This window comes from Nerophis ophidion, linkage group LG23, assembly GCF_033978795.1.
Source record: "Nerophis ophidion isolate RoL-2023_Sa linkage group LG23, RoL_Noph_v1.0, whole genome shotgun sequence".
Taxonomy (NCBI): Eukaryota; Metazoa; Chordata; class Actinopteri; order Syngnathiformes; family Syngnathidae; genus Nerophis; species Nerophis ophidion.
In genome coordinates, this window is record NC_084633.1 from 29,967,653 (window position 1) to 29,980,713 (window position 13,061).

Consider the following 13,061-nt stretch of genomic DNA (forward strand, 5'->3'; position numbering starts at 1 on the left):
TAAAGTTTACAGTTTATTCCTAAGCATTTGAATATGTGTAGAGGTTTAACTTAATTACTGGATTTTGTCTTGAAAATGGCATCTTATCGCTTGAGTAAATTATCAGAAGTTGGTTTAAATTACTTCAAATTTACAGTTTAGCAATGTTATTTTCTGTCACTCTTGAAATCCATTGAAGTAGTGAAATTTGGGGAAAGAATGTCTTCTTCAGGGGATTTTAAGTGCACCTTTAACTAAAAATCATCCAGTTAAAATATAATACAAACACATTTTTGTTGTTTGATTGGGATTAGTTAGAAGCATTGTCAAGGTTGTTGTGTTTTTCATTGCTTTCTGCTCTATTAAGTCTTCTAAATGAGTTAACTCAATATAGAGACTTGCACAAAATCATTTCATGAAGTATTTTTTATTTATCCAGTGTGTCTGAGTTTCTTTTTTTTTTTAATAAATCTATTTCATTTTGCTGGCGGGTAAATGTTTTTGGTAACATTATGTTCATTCCTATCCGCAAAAATGCCCATTAGTGGTTTCCTCATTGTTTGAGTGTACAACAGCGATTAATTGCTTTAAATGGGAGGGAGTTTCAAAGTGAGAATGCTTAAGAAAAATACAGAAAAACCTCTTCAGACCTGTTAAGATTTCCCTAACCACAGAGAACACTTCCTGCAGAATACATGCGTCAAATTTAATGTACATTTTGGAAACACAGGCTATTGTTTTATTTGAAAGAAGTCAAAGTTGGGCCCTTGGTTTCACTACCGGCAAGCTGAAAACAGCTTACTTCTCGACACCCTAAAAGATGTGCTAGCCAACGAGCTGACAATTTCAAGTTTTAACATATTGGTTAGGCGCGACCCCGAAAGGGAATAAGCGGTAGAAAATGGATGGATGGATGGGTTAGCACTCCTCAACTTAGATTGTGATTTATGGACCGGTGTTCAAAGTCCGAGCAGAGCTGACACACTTCTGTTCATCCACATAAAAATAGCATGAGATTACCCGAATGGCACGACAACCACATTGATGTTTCTATTAAAAAGGCAAAAGCAATGTAAATATGCCATGAAGTTACACAATAAACTCAGCTTTGTTTTGCAACATTTCAACTTTTTCTCACTTAAAAGATGTTTTTGTTATTTTTTGTTGTAGTTTGGGGATAGGCTAATTGCAACATTAAATTGGCCCTCGTGTGTGAATGTTCTCTTCGTTTGTGTTGGCCATGAGGTGGCGACTTTCCATGGTATACAACCCCCCCCCCCCCCCCCACCCCCCCCACCCCCAAACCCCTCAGAGGGACATGCTGTAGAAAAGGGATCAATCGATGGAGGATTGATCCGCCCCGGCATCTTTTTGGACGCACTCATCTTACAATTTAGGCATCAAAAATGTCACCATTCTTTCTTTTTGATGTTCTATGAATTTGTAGTATTAAAAAAACTTTTTAGACTGCAACACTGAATAGAAAAAAGGAGGTGGGAGAACATGCAAACTCCACACAGACAGACTTGAAGTGGCTCATCCACCACAGAAGTATTTGTGTTGCCGTGCATTGTAATGTCCCGACACCACCTTGTTCAAAGATGGCTTTAGCTTCTTCTGGCGGCCAAACTTTGATTTCAAATGAGTGTGGTTGGCCAGAGTCTGTACTGTCGCCTCCTTGTTCAATTTCGGTTCCTGACACCTCAGTTGCAGTTTTTGATTGAACGTTCTAAACTATTACAGCATCTGGCTGGTCGTCAATCAGTGATCTGTACATATCGGGGCCAAACTTCTTATCAATGTCATCAAGCTGTTCATTTTTATTCAACCATGACAAGCTGTAGGTCAGTTCTGAGTAAACCTCGCCATATTTAAGAAAATTGAAGTTTTTTTAGTTGACACGCAAACGAGTGTTCCACTTGAGTCAGTACAACAGTGGCTTCTGTGAAATGACTGTGACAAAATGTGCCAACATACTTAAGTCGCCGTTAGAGATTGTCTGACTGACAGTCACTAGATTTATTAAGTCGTTACCATAAAACATAGATATTATTTGTCTTTGATTATCTTTATTTTTTAGATTCATTTGATTCCTTCACTGGCTGTCACCAGATTTATTAAGTTGTTACCATAAACATAGATGATAACTGTCTTTGAATATCCTGATTTTTTCGATTCATTCGATTCCTTCTCATGTACATTTTTGGCCAACAATAAATGTAATTCTTTAGCGGTCCACTGTGTTGTCCGAAGAGATGAGAGTTTGTGTGTACCGACCTCTGGGTCTGGTAGTGTGTCCTGTTTCGTTCTTATCCCCCTTGCGTGTTGGTCAAGCTAGCTCAGTTCTCAATGGGTACTAGGCGCCATTTAGTCTATCTCGAAGAAAAAATGCCCTATACTTGCATTGTTTTTGGTTGTACTAATCGCAGCAAGGCTAAACGCTTCTTCAGAGTTTCGTGAGAGGTAATGAAAAGGGCTGAAGAGGGCAACGTTTATTAAACAAAAACAAGATAAGCAGCTCACACGCCAGTCCAAGGGAGTAGTTGAAATGCATGAGTTTGCAGTGATCACTTTGTTAAAGGTTTGTGTGATATACTTTCTTATTTCCCATTTAAGTATTATCTTGACATTATTTGGATTTCTCGAACACGTTTGCTGCAAGTGTTTCGAAAAGCACCAAAAAAAAAAGCAAATGTGAGCAAAACTCAAGAGTTAAGTTTAAAAAAGGCAACATTCATAAATTAATATTTCAGCACATACACAATGTTGACATCTATAGTTATATTTTGATAAAGACGAGGAAAACACACTACTCGTAAACGGCGCATGCAACAACAACAAGCATGGCGAAAGTTCAATCATGAAATCCAACCTTACCCGAGCAAAAACAATGTACAATTATCCGAGAGAGTCTCAATACCAATTTCCTTTGCCCAGCCACACAAAAATAAATTGTAGACCTCCATGCTTTTCCAAGTTTTCATCTGTTTTGTCCTGTAGACTGGCATCTGGAGCACAATAGTTCGATATGTCTGGGAAGGCGACTGACGTGTAATCCTTGATATCACTCGACAAATCTGTTTTGATACAAAACAGGGATCTATTCCATTGTATTGTTAGATTTTTTTTTGCTCGTATCTGCTTTTTGCAGGAAGATTTAAGCCTCTTATGTACTCAGACAGTTCGCGCGCTGCATGCTGTACAACAGCCATCTTAGCTTGGTTGACCACCACTGGTTTCCCTTCCGGGAAGAAGTCACATGTCGGAATACAAGCAATAGGCCAGAAGACCACGGTTATCTCAAAACACTCTTAAATTGGGGCACTCATGAGTTGAGGCACCACTTTACATTGTATGCCTCTGTCTTCAAACACATCAAGTTGAGTTGGTGCCATATACCTCAATTTGAGTCTCATGTTTGCAGACTTGTCTGACTCATTTGGTCTTGGGGGTCTGAATTATTTCCCGTTGGTAGGGAATATGATATTTCCTTAACTCAATTAAATACATATGTAGAAAATGTTGATATTCTGTGAAAAAATTGGGTGAAACATTGTGGACTGTTTATTTTTTTTGTCAAATGAATTAAATGACACCTATTTCGGCCAACGTTGCATGGTTTGGAGTGAGTGATAGTGAGTGAGTAAAAGAGAGGGAGATCATACACAGTGGGTGTCACCAGCACAGCTGAAGTGTGTCTTCGGAGGTACACCACTCACAGAGGCTTCGCCAGACCAGTAAGTATCTAGATTGGATTGAAGCTCTTTTTATTTGTTTGATTGTGTAATTTGATTTATATGTATAGCATGTGTTGCATAGGAGCAGTTGACCTAGTGTGATGGTGACAATACTGATGATGATGTTACACTTGAGTTTATTAACAGTGATGATGTAAACCAGATACCTTATTTTAATTATACCCATGTGCGATCGTATTGTTTTTATTACTAATATATTTCAGGGTTAGGGTCATATCAAACATATTAGCCTACTGTATGTAGTTTATGCATTGTTTTTCTGTGTTGATTAAAAAAATCACCTCTTCACATTGACCAAACACGGATTTAACTGTAATTACGTGCCACACAGGAAATCCATCAGCATGCCTCCTGCTGCTTTCTCTGCTGTTGCCTTTCTTTGGAAGCCCCCCCTGTGAAATAATGGATCAGATGGAGCAGGGGGGCATGAACAGTGGCTGTGAAGATGAGAACTGTGGCCAAACGTTGAGTTTTCCAGAGCACTGCCCGACCCAAGACTATGAATGGGAGGAACCAATGTTTGGATTGACAGAGTTAGGTTTGTACCAGCAAAGCATCCATATTCTGCTGACAAATTTATTGGCAAGTGAAGTTGTGCTTTAAAATGCCGTTGTTTTCATTTCTAGTTTGTGTGACGGTCATTTACATTCCTGTGATGATTTTGGGTCTCCTGGGTAATGTCCTAACAATCCTTGTGGTCTGGTTGCGTCCACACATGAGAAGTTCTACCTACTTGTACCTGAGTAGCATGGCTGTCAGCGATTTGATGATACTACTACTCCTGCCTTTGGATCTCTACAAGGTACAAAACCCAAACCACATAGACCAGTTCCTGTACAGTGAGGAATTATTGGAAACTAATTAAATCAATTGCAACTGGACTGTTCAGTTTGTCTTGGAAGATATTTCACTTCTCATCCGAGCAGGCTTAATTGGTTCATGCTTATAGACTTTTATTGGTTAGATTCAGAATCAGAAATACTTTATTAATCCCAGTCGGGAAATTCAGGAAATCTCATCTAAGGGCTGGTGCCAAAGACCCAACTATTTTTTTCCTCCAACAAGAGCGAGGTCTCCTGGGAAATCGTCTAGAAGTAACAAGAACAAAGTGGGTGGGGAAATAAAAGGTGACAGACGCAATACCACTATCAATCCATTCATATGTATCAGGTCTATCTGAGAAATTTGGAAGAATTCCAGTACACTTCAAACCAGGGCACACCCCAAGGACTGGACACCCCACAACCACAAACACAATCTGGTGTATGCTGTCCATTGCAGTGATGAATGCACTAATAATACAACCACTAAGCCGACGCTTGTTACGACATAGATGGCAAATTCTTCAGGTCAAGACTCAGCTGTTCCTAAGGAGGAACAGCGCTCCTTTAAAGACAAAAAATTACACATTCTGAACAGGGAAGACAGATTATTCTAAAGGGGATTTAGGGCAGCCATCTACGTCAAGGTTGAAAAAAAATATCCGACCAGAGAAGTTGGTCTTCATCACCTATAACTTCTGAACTGTGACGTTGCTGCGACAAGATTCCTCCTGGTTGCCCGGTTGTTAACCAGTTCTGTCGCCTCGCCAATGGCAATACCAATGTAGGACATGTTCTGAATGGTGTCTTTCCAGTGTGTCCTAGGTCAGCCTCTTGGATGTTCCCAGCGGTTGGAAATATTTCTCCTCAGAGCGATTGCTGCACCTAGGTGGTCCTGCCGATACAGGTCGCCAAAAAGACATAGCTGAGCGGTGTTGATGAGCGAAAAGGGGCTGCAAAGACCTCACCCTGACGGTCTCGTTTTAACAGGGTTTTTCCAGTGGACTTGGAGAACACAGCGGAGGGCTAAGGCGTCGAAACAATTGAGAGTCTTGTTGAACAGGCTGAGTGAACCCAAGTCTCGAAAGCGCTAGAGTTGTATAACTGCATCTTGAGGTGGGTGGATATGTCGGCCTTTCAGGCAAAAGAGACTCAGTAATTTAGCCTCTTAGAAATAACAACAGGAAAGAGGAACTTTTTAATTCCAGGTGCCCCCTTTGTGCCTGAATCTAATACTAATGAGGGTGATTACAGTATAACTGGTATAAAAAAAGGTTGCGTGTGCTTTGTATTACCTGGCCGACGAGGGAAGACTACGAAAAACAACGAATGCATTTGGACTGGCAAAGCAGACTGTATCAGTTACTGTCCGCCATATATGTCGCGGACTCATTGTCTGGGTCCACTGTATATAAAGTCACCAAAAACGAATGGACAATGAAAGTGGAGGCAAAAGAGTGAGGAGTGTCCTGACCAGATATCTAGATCCCTAGATTGATTGATGTAAAATGTTCTTTATCACATTGTTTACTTTCACATGTCCATTAAAGGCCTACTGAAACCCACTACTACCCACCACGCAGTCTGATAGTTTATATATCAATGACGAAATATTAACATTGCAACAAATGCCAATACAGCCTTTTTAGTTTACTAAATTGCAATTTTAAATTTCCCAGGAGTTTCGTCTTGAAAACGTTGTGTAATGATGACGTGTACGCAAGACGTCACAGGTTTTTAGGAAGTATGAGCGCTGCGCACACACACAGCTAAAAGTCGTCTGCTTTAACCGTATAATTACACAGTATTTTGGAGATCTGTGTTGCTGAATCTTTTGCAATTTGTTCAATTAATATTGGTGGAGTCAAAGTAGAAAGATGGAGTTGGGAAGCTTTAGCCTTTAGCCACACAAACACACGGTGATTCCTTGTTTAAAATTCACGGAGGTGAAACTTTACTATGGATCAGAGCGCGGTCAAGCGAACATGAATCACGACGGAATGTCAACCAGCAGGTTTCGGTGAGAAAATTGTGGTTAAAAAGTCGCTTCTTACCGGAGAAAAGCTGAGCTTGTGCCGTCCATACAGCTGCCGTCGACTCCCCTGAGACATTGGCGTCAAGACACCCGTGGAGATACCCCTCCGACTAACAGGTACTGTTAAACTCTCTAAAACACTAGCAACACAATAGAAAGATAAGGGATTTCCCAGAATTATCACAGTAAATGTGTCTAAAAACATCGGAATCCGTCCCAATGTAATCGCGTTTTTTTTTTAACTTTTTTTTTTTTTTTCTAGTCCGTCGCTATCAATATCCTCAAACACGAATCTTTCATCCTCGCTCAAACTAATGGGGAAATTGTCGTTTTCTCGGTCCGAATAGCACTTTTTGTTGGAGGCTCCCATTAAAATCAATGTGAATATGTGAGGAGCCATCAACATGTGACGTCATCGTCTGCGACTTCCGGTAGAGGCAGGGCTTTTCTCTTAGCACCGAAAGTTGCAAACTTTATCGCGGATCCATCCATCCATCCATTTTCTACCGCTTATTCCCTTTCGGGGTCGCGGGGGGCGCTGGCGCCTATCTCAGCTACAATCGGGCGGAAGGCGGGGTACACCCTGGACAAGTCGCCACCTCATCGCAGGGCCAACACAGATAGACAGACAACACTCACACTCACATTCACACACTAGGGCCAATTTAGTGTTGCCAATCAACCTATCCCCAGGTGCATGTCTTTGGAAGTGGGAGGAAGCCGGAGTACCCGGAGGGAACCCACGCATTCACGGGGAGAACATGCAAACTCCACACAGAAAGATCCCGAGCCTGGATTTGAACCCAGGACTGCAGGACCTTCGTATTGTGAGGCAGACGCACTAACCCCTCTGCCACCGTGAAGCCCTTTATCGTGGATGTTCTCTACTAAATCCTTTCACCAAAAATATGGCAATATCGCGAAATGATCAAGTATGACACATAGAATGCACCTGCTATCCCCGTTTAAATAAGAAAATCTCATTTCAGTAGGCCTTTAAAGATGTGATTAATATATGATGGCTCAGGTGTGATTCACTACAAAAGAGCCGCACAGCGCACTTGATTCCAGTTAATTGAAATACCACAACACTGGATATTGTTCAGATAAGATAAATATAATTTAAGAACTTGCACACAAAGCAACACTGGAGGTGACTATGACGAGCTAATTTTCCGCGCATGGATACTAGGTCGCGTTGCACTGGCGGACGGAGGGGCAGGGGGTCTTAAACGGTGGCCTTGTGTGTGTGGACAAGGATAAGGATAGGTGGGATTTAACAGGCTTAGTGTAGAAAAGGCCTAAGAGTAAACCCATTCTTGTTTCAGCACGTATAAACTATTAGGGCCTACGCACCAAGATTAAGATGACATGGGACCAACCTAAGTCTATGAGCATTAACTGATAAAGCCTACTCGGATGAGAGGCAAAACATCTTCGAAGACAAACAGAACAGCCCAGTTGCAATCGATTGAATGCCCTGAGAATACAATGACTTAGATGAGTGAGAACATCCTTAAACAGCTGTAGTATTTTTTACCAAATTCTCTATATTTGGAGAATATTGGAAAAAGATGCGTTTCTGATTAAAAAAAGATGGAGACAAAACGTGAGTAAGTAATAATCTGTCTCTGCCTCTCTCAGCTATGGAGGCCCCGACCCTGGCCCTTAGGAGACTTTGCCTGTAAGATGACCGTGTTTCTCTCTGAGTGCTGCACCTTCTGCACCATCCTCCACATCACCTTCCTCTCTCTGGAAAGGTATGTGGCCGTCTGCTGGCCAATAACGGCCAAGACACTGGTGACACGCCGCAGAACCAGGGCTCTTATTGGCTGCCTCTGGCTGGGCGCAGCGATCAGTGCAGCACCCGTGTTGGTGATGGTTGGTGTAGAGGAAGTTGGGGAAGAACATCTCAGCATCGATAGCTGGAAAGAGAATGAAGGGTGGACGGAAGAGAATAGCAGTCACGTGACTTCGCTTGATGACGAATTAGATGTACAGAAGTGGGAAGAAAAAGAGAGACGCCTTGAAAGAGCTGGACAATGGAATTGGCTAGAAGATGGACCAATGGCAGCAATAGGTGAGAAACAACATGGAGGCGCAGTTGTAAATAAAAAACAGGTCAAGAAATCTGATGAAGAGCAACAAAACCTTTTGAAAGAAGATGAAGGAGGAGGATGGCAGACAAATGTTGATGAGAAGCACAAGTTGGAGATTGACCGGCGGGAGTGTCGCTGCACCGACTATGCCATTTCCTCCGGCCTTCTGCCTGCCATGATGATTCTGTCCAACCTGTATTTCCTGATTCCAGTCTGCATCCTCGGACTGGTCTACAGTATGATTGGAAGGACCCTTTGGCTGCGCCCTCAGAGCAGTCGCAGAGACCAAAGTCACAAACATACTGTCAAAATGCTGGGTGAGGAGAAAACGACACACTTGTTTAATGCATCTACGTTACTACGTTTGAGCTTTCTACTGTTCTTGATACACTCTCAACAGTATCGATATTGGCAAATAATCGTGAGCATCTTGTTTGTCCGTAACATAAATATATACCGTAATTTCCGGACTATAAGCCGCTACTTTTTTCCCTCGTTCTGGTCCCTGCGGCTTATACAACGGTGCGGCTTACGGTAAACAGGAGCGCGCACTACCGAGGATGCGCGAGACCGAGGCAGACATCTGGCGCCAAGTAACGAGAGCAAAACAAAGAGTAGGAGAGCGTCAGTGAGAGTTTGCGCGAAGGAAGCGTTCATGCAAACACCCTCAATATGGAAAACAAACGGAGAAGTGCATATGATGCTGCTTTTAAGTTAAAGGCAATCGATCTAGCTGTCAAAGAAGGAAATAGAGTTGCTGCACGTACCCACGACATCAATGAATCAATGGTGAGACGTTGGAGACGGCAGCATGAAGACTGCACTTTTACTGCCGTGTTACAGGCGAGCACTTTGTATTACTTTGCACCGTTGTATTATTTGTACTCTGCACGAATGCTGTTCGCCATGTCAAAATGTGAAAGTTTGATTGAATGATTGAAAGATTTATTGTTAATAAATGGGACGCTTTGCGTTCCCAAACAGTCATCTCTGTCCCGCCAATCCCCTCCGTGGTAGCAGGAACCCCTGTAAACTACGGTAATTACACATCAAAACGCCTGCGGTTTATAGTCGGGTGCGGCTTTTATATGGAGCAATCTGTATTTTCCCTTAAATTTAGCTGCTGCGGCTTATAGTCAGGTGCGCCATATAGTCCGTAAATTATGGTAAATGTACTGATGCAAAATCATGTATTGATGCAAAATCCTATTTTCCGTGCCAATCCTTGACCTAAGCTATGAGGTTTCCATGGTCCGAAGTGTGTTTTGCGTGTGTGAATCAAGGTGCTCAAACTAGGACTGATTTTCATCATTGAATCTGATTTGCAAAAGAGCGTTCAAACATCATCGGTTTATGTCAATTCTCTCTTAGCCGTGAACCGTGTCCTAACAATGGCGGAAAACCTTTTTCACCACGTTTTGATCTCCCCTAAAGGCAAGAGTCCTCCACCCTCTATTCTGCGCCACCATGTGAGACCATGATGCCTCCGTGTTTAACGCCGCCACCTTTGTGTGGTTACCAAGTTCCCATCGTGAAGGTCCGGGAGAAAATGTGACTGCCAGATTATGGCGGAGCTAACAACTGCCGTTTTTCACATAGCGAAAGGTGTTTTGAACACCCCCCATTATAAAACCGGGTCCTCGGGGTTGTTAGGGTTCATGGTGGGTGAGTGACGGATGGCCAGGTTTTGTGTTTCGGTGTTAATGCGTTTTTTGGGCGGAACAGGGCAAATTGCTAAACCACCAATTCGGTGAGAAAATTGTGGTTAAAAAGTCGCTTCTTACCAGAGAAAAGCTGGTAAGAATGCGTGAACACCTTTCCAAACAAATAAACATATCTCAATTACAACTTTTTCTACCGCAGCAATTCAAAATCTAGACTAACTACATCAGGGGTTGTCTAAAGTTTTTGACTCGGGGGCCACATTGAGCTAAAAAAAAAAGTTGGCAGAGGGCCAAAAGCCGACTGAACGTAAACGATATATATACACACAGTATGTGTAAATATGCATATTCTATTAGTATATATTATCTACATATATGATACATATATATATATATGTATTATGTACAGTACATACTTATATATATATTAAATATATGTGTAATGTAATTAAATAAGCAATCGTTTTATTATTATTCATTACAACTATGTGTGCTGTCTCAGAGTGATCGGTGATCCTGTTACAGTTGTTTTTACATGTAATCTGTAATTGCAATGCCTTTAGTCTGCATATTCATTTTATACCAAAGTGAAGAGGCAAGTTTGCCAAACATGTGAAAATATAGAGCAAACCTGGGAAAAGCCATATTTTCGAGTGTAATCACCAAAGCGCTGTTATATGGAGGCGCGTGTGCGCAAATACAAACATTATGACGCTTTATTGTCACGCAGGAGAGTGTTGATTGTGGCTTTACAACAATCCTTTGTACCAAAAAAGCACTTCAGTTTGCATTAATTAAATCAAGCTGAAAAACACATAACTTCAACTACTTCAACTTTAAAAACACCCCCCACGTCAGACTTTGACGACAATGCAATATGAAGTATAAATGACTATACATTTAATATTTTAATTTTAATATTCAATACACAATAATATTTAAAATATGTGGAAGTTCGACTCCTACCTTCCTTACTTCCCTGAGACCCACTTAAAGTTTTGTAATCAATAAGAAATATCAGACAGCTAAAATGTACCAAGTGGAGAGGATGTTTTACATTATTTTCCCACCATGCACTGTAAGAAATGTATACATGTGTCATTGTAAATTGTATATACGTGTTTTATAATGGCCACAAACTTCAATGAGGAAGAGGTGTGTTGTGTTCTTTGTTTGTTGGTTATAGTTTATTGCACAATGAGTGGAAAAAGTTGTTTTTGTGGGGTCATATATATGGATGTTGAGCTCAATTTGTTGTCAAGTCAAATTTGTAGTCATTGACCTCGATCTTAACTCTGGCCACCACAGGTCGTGTTGATTCCCCAAAGTGTATCATTAGAGACTTTATACAGACAATTGTAACCCATGGTGTGGCTATTAAAGACGGTACTTACACTGCTCGTCCTGTAACTCGTTCCTGAGCAGATCTCTTAGTAATGGTCCATTTAACTGTTATTACAGTCGTCCTTCGCTACATTGCACAATATCGCAGGTCACTGCACTACGCTGTCAACGTTTGCGCCCTCAGTGACTAAGTTCACAGTTTTTACAGCATATTTGTTGAAGAATTTTCTTTAAAGCATTGTCTTCTTCTCCCAATGTCTCCTCAGGAGTGATCGTGTTGGCGTTTGTCCTGTGCTGGCTGCCTTTCCACATCGGTCGGACTATTTTCTTTTTCTCTCTGGACACTGGTACTGACCGCCAGGAAGCGTACTTAGTCAACACTGACGAAGCTATCAGCAACGTACGCAAAGTAACTGTTACCTCGGACCTGCACCTTAATACTTCCAACTCGCCTGGAAACACTTCTGAGAATGAAACACGCTGCGATATCCTTGCAAAGACCAAATTCAATGCCGAAACACACATCAACATGAGCACGCACACGGAATACATGAGCACAGAGACTCAATCACGTCGCCATGTTATGCCAACCATGCATAGGGTCACACATGCACCTGCACACACAATATCGTCGAAGGATTCCACACATACACACCTGTCCATGCTTGGATATAGGAAAAGCAACAAAACACGTTATGGATCACACAAACTTAGTAGCTGCAATTCCACAACAAGCATTTGCATGGACTTGCAATGTAAGCACACACGCGATCACACAGCCCCAGAGACCGTTTCAATTCTAAGTAATGACACGCACTTCGACAACGACACACATTCCTATTTTTTGTACTATCTGTCGCAGTATTTCAACCTGGGTTCCTCCGTCCTCTTCTACCTCAGCGCCGCGGTGAACCCGTTACTGTACAACGTGATGTCAGCCAGATACCGACACGCTGTACACAGTCTCATACGCTCGCAACCACACGCCCAAGGCTTGCGCACACTTGAGACACAGCGCGCCACCACAAATTTGTAAGAAAGAGCTTTTACCTTAAAAATAGCAGCTTGAAAAATAGGACCTGTTTTAGGTGTATAAAAAAATTGATTTTCGAATGAATCGCGATTCTTGCTTGTGATGATATTTACTGTATTTTCCGGACCATATGACGCACCGGATTATGAGGGCGCACATCCGATGAGCGGGTCTAGGCAGGTCTTTTTTTCATACAAAAGGCACACCGGATTATAGGGCGCGTTACAGGGGTCATATTATTAAAAAAAAATCTTAATTGAAAACAATTCCTTGTGGTCTACATAACATGTAATGGTGGTTCTTTGGTCAAAATGTTGCATAGATTATG

At 41.8% G+C, this 13,061-nt stretch overlaps 1 protein-coding gene across 1 annotated transcript; it reads left to right on the forward strand.

Annotated features, from left to right (window-relative positions):
* The first annotated feature begins 4,100 nt into the window (after positions 1-4,100).
* LOC133541525 (growth hormone secretagogue receptor type 1-like) lies at positions 4,101-12,772 on the forward strand. Its single transcript, XM_061884977.1, has 4 exons — positions 4,101-4,275; positions 4,364-4,539; positions 8,238-9,009; positions 11,967-12,772. The coding sequence occupies exons 1-4, from the start codon at positions 4,140-4,142 to the stop codon at positions 12,734-12,736; spliced, it is 1,854 nt and encodes a 617-aa protein (XP_061740961.1). The 5' UTR covers positions 4,101-4,139; the 3' UTR covers positions 12,737-12,772.
* The last annotated feature ends 289 nt before the right edge of the window (positions 12,773-13,061 follow it).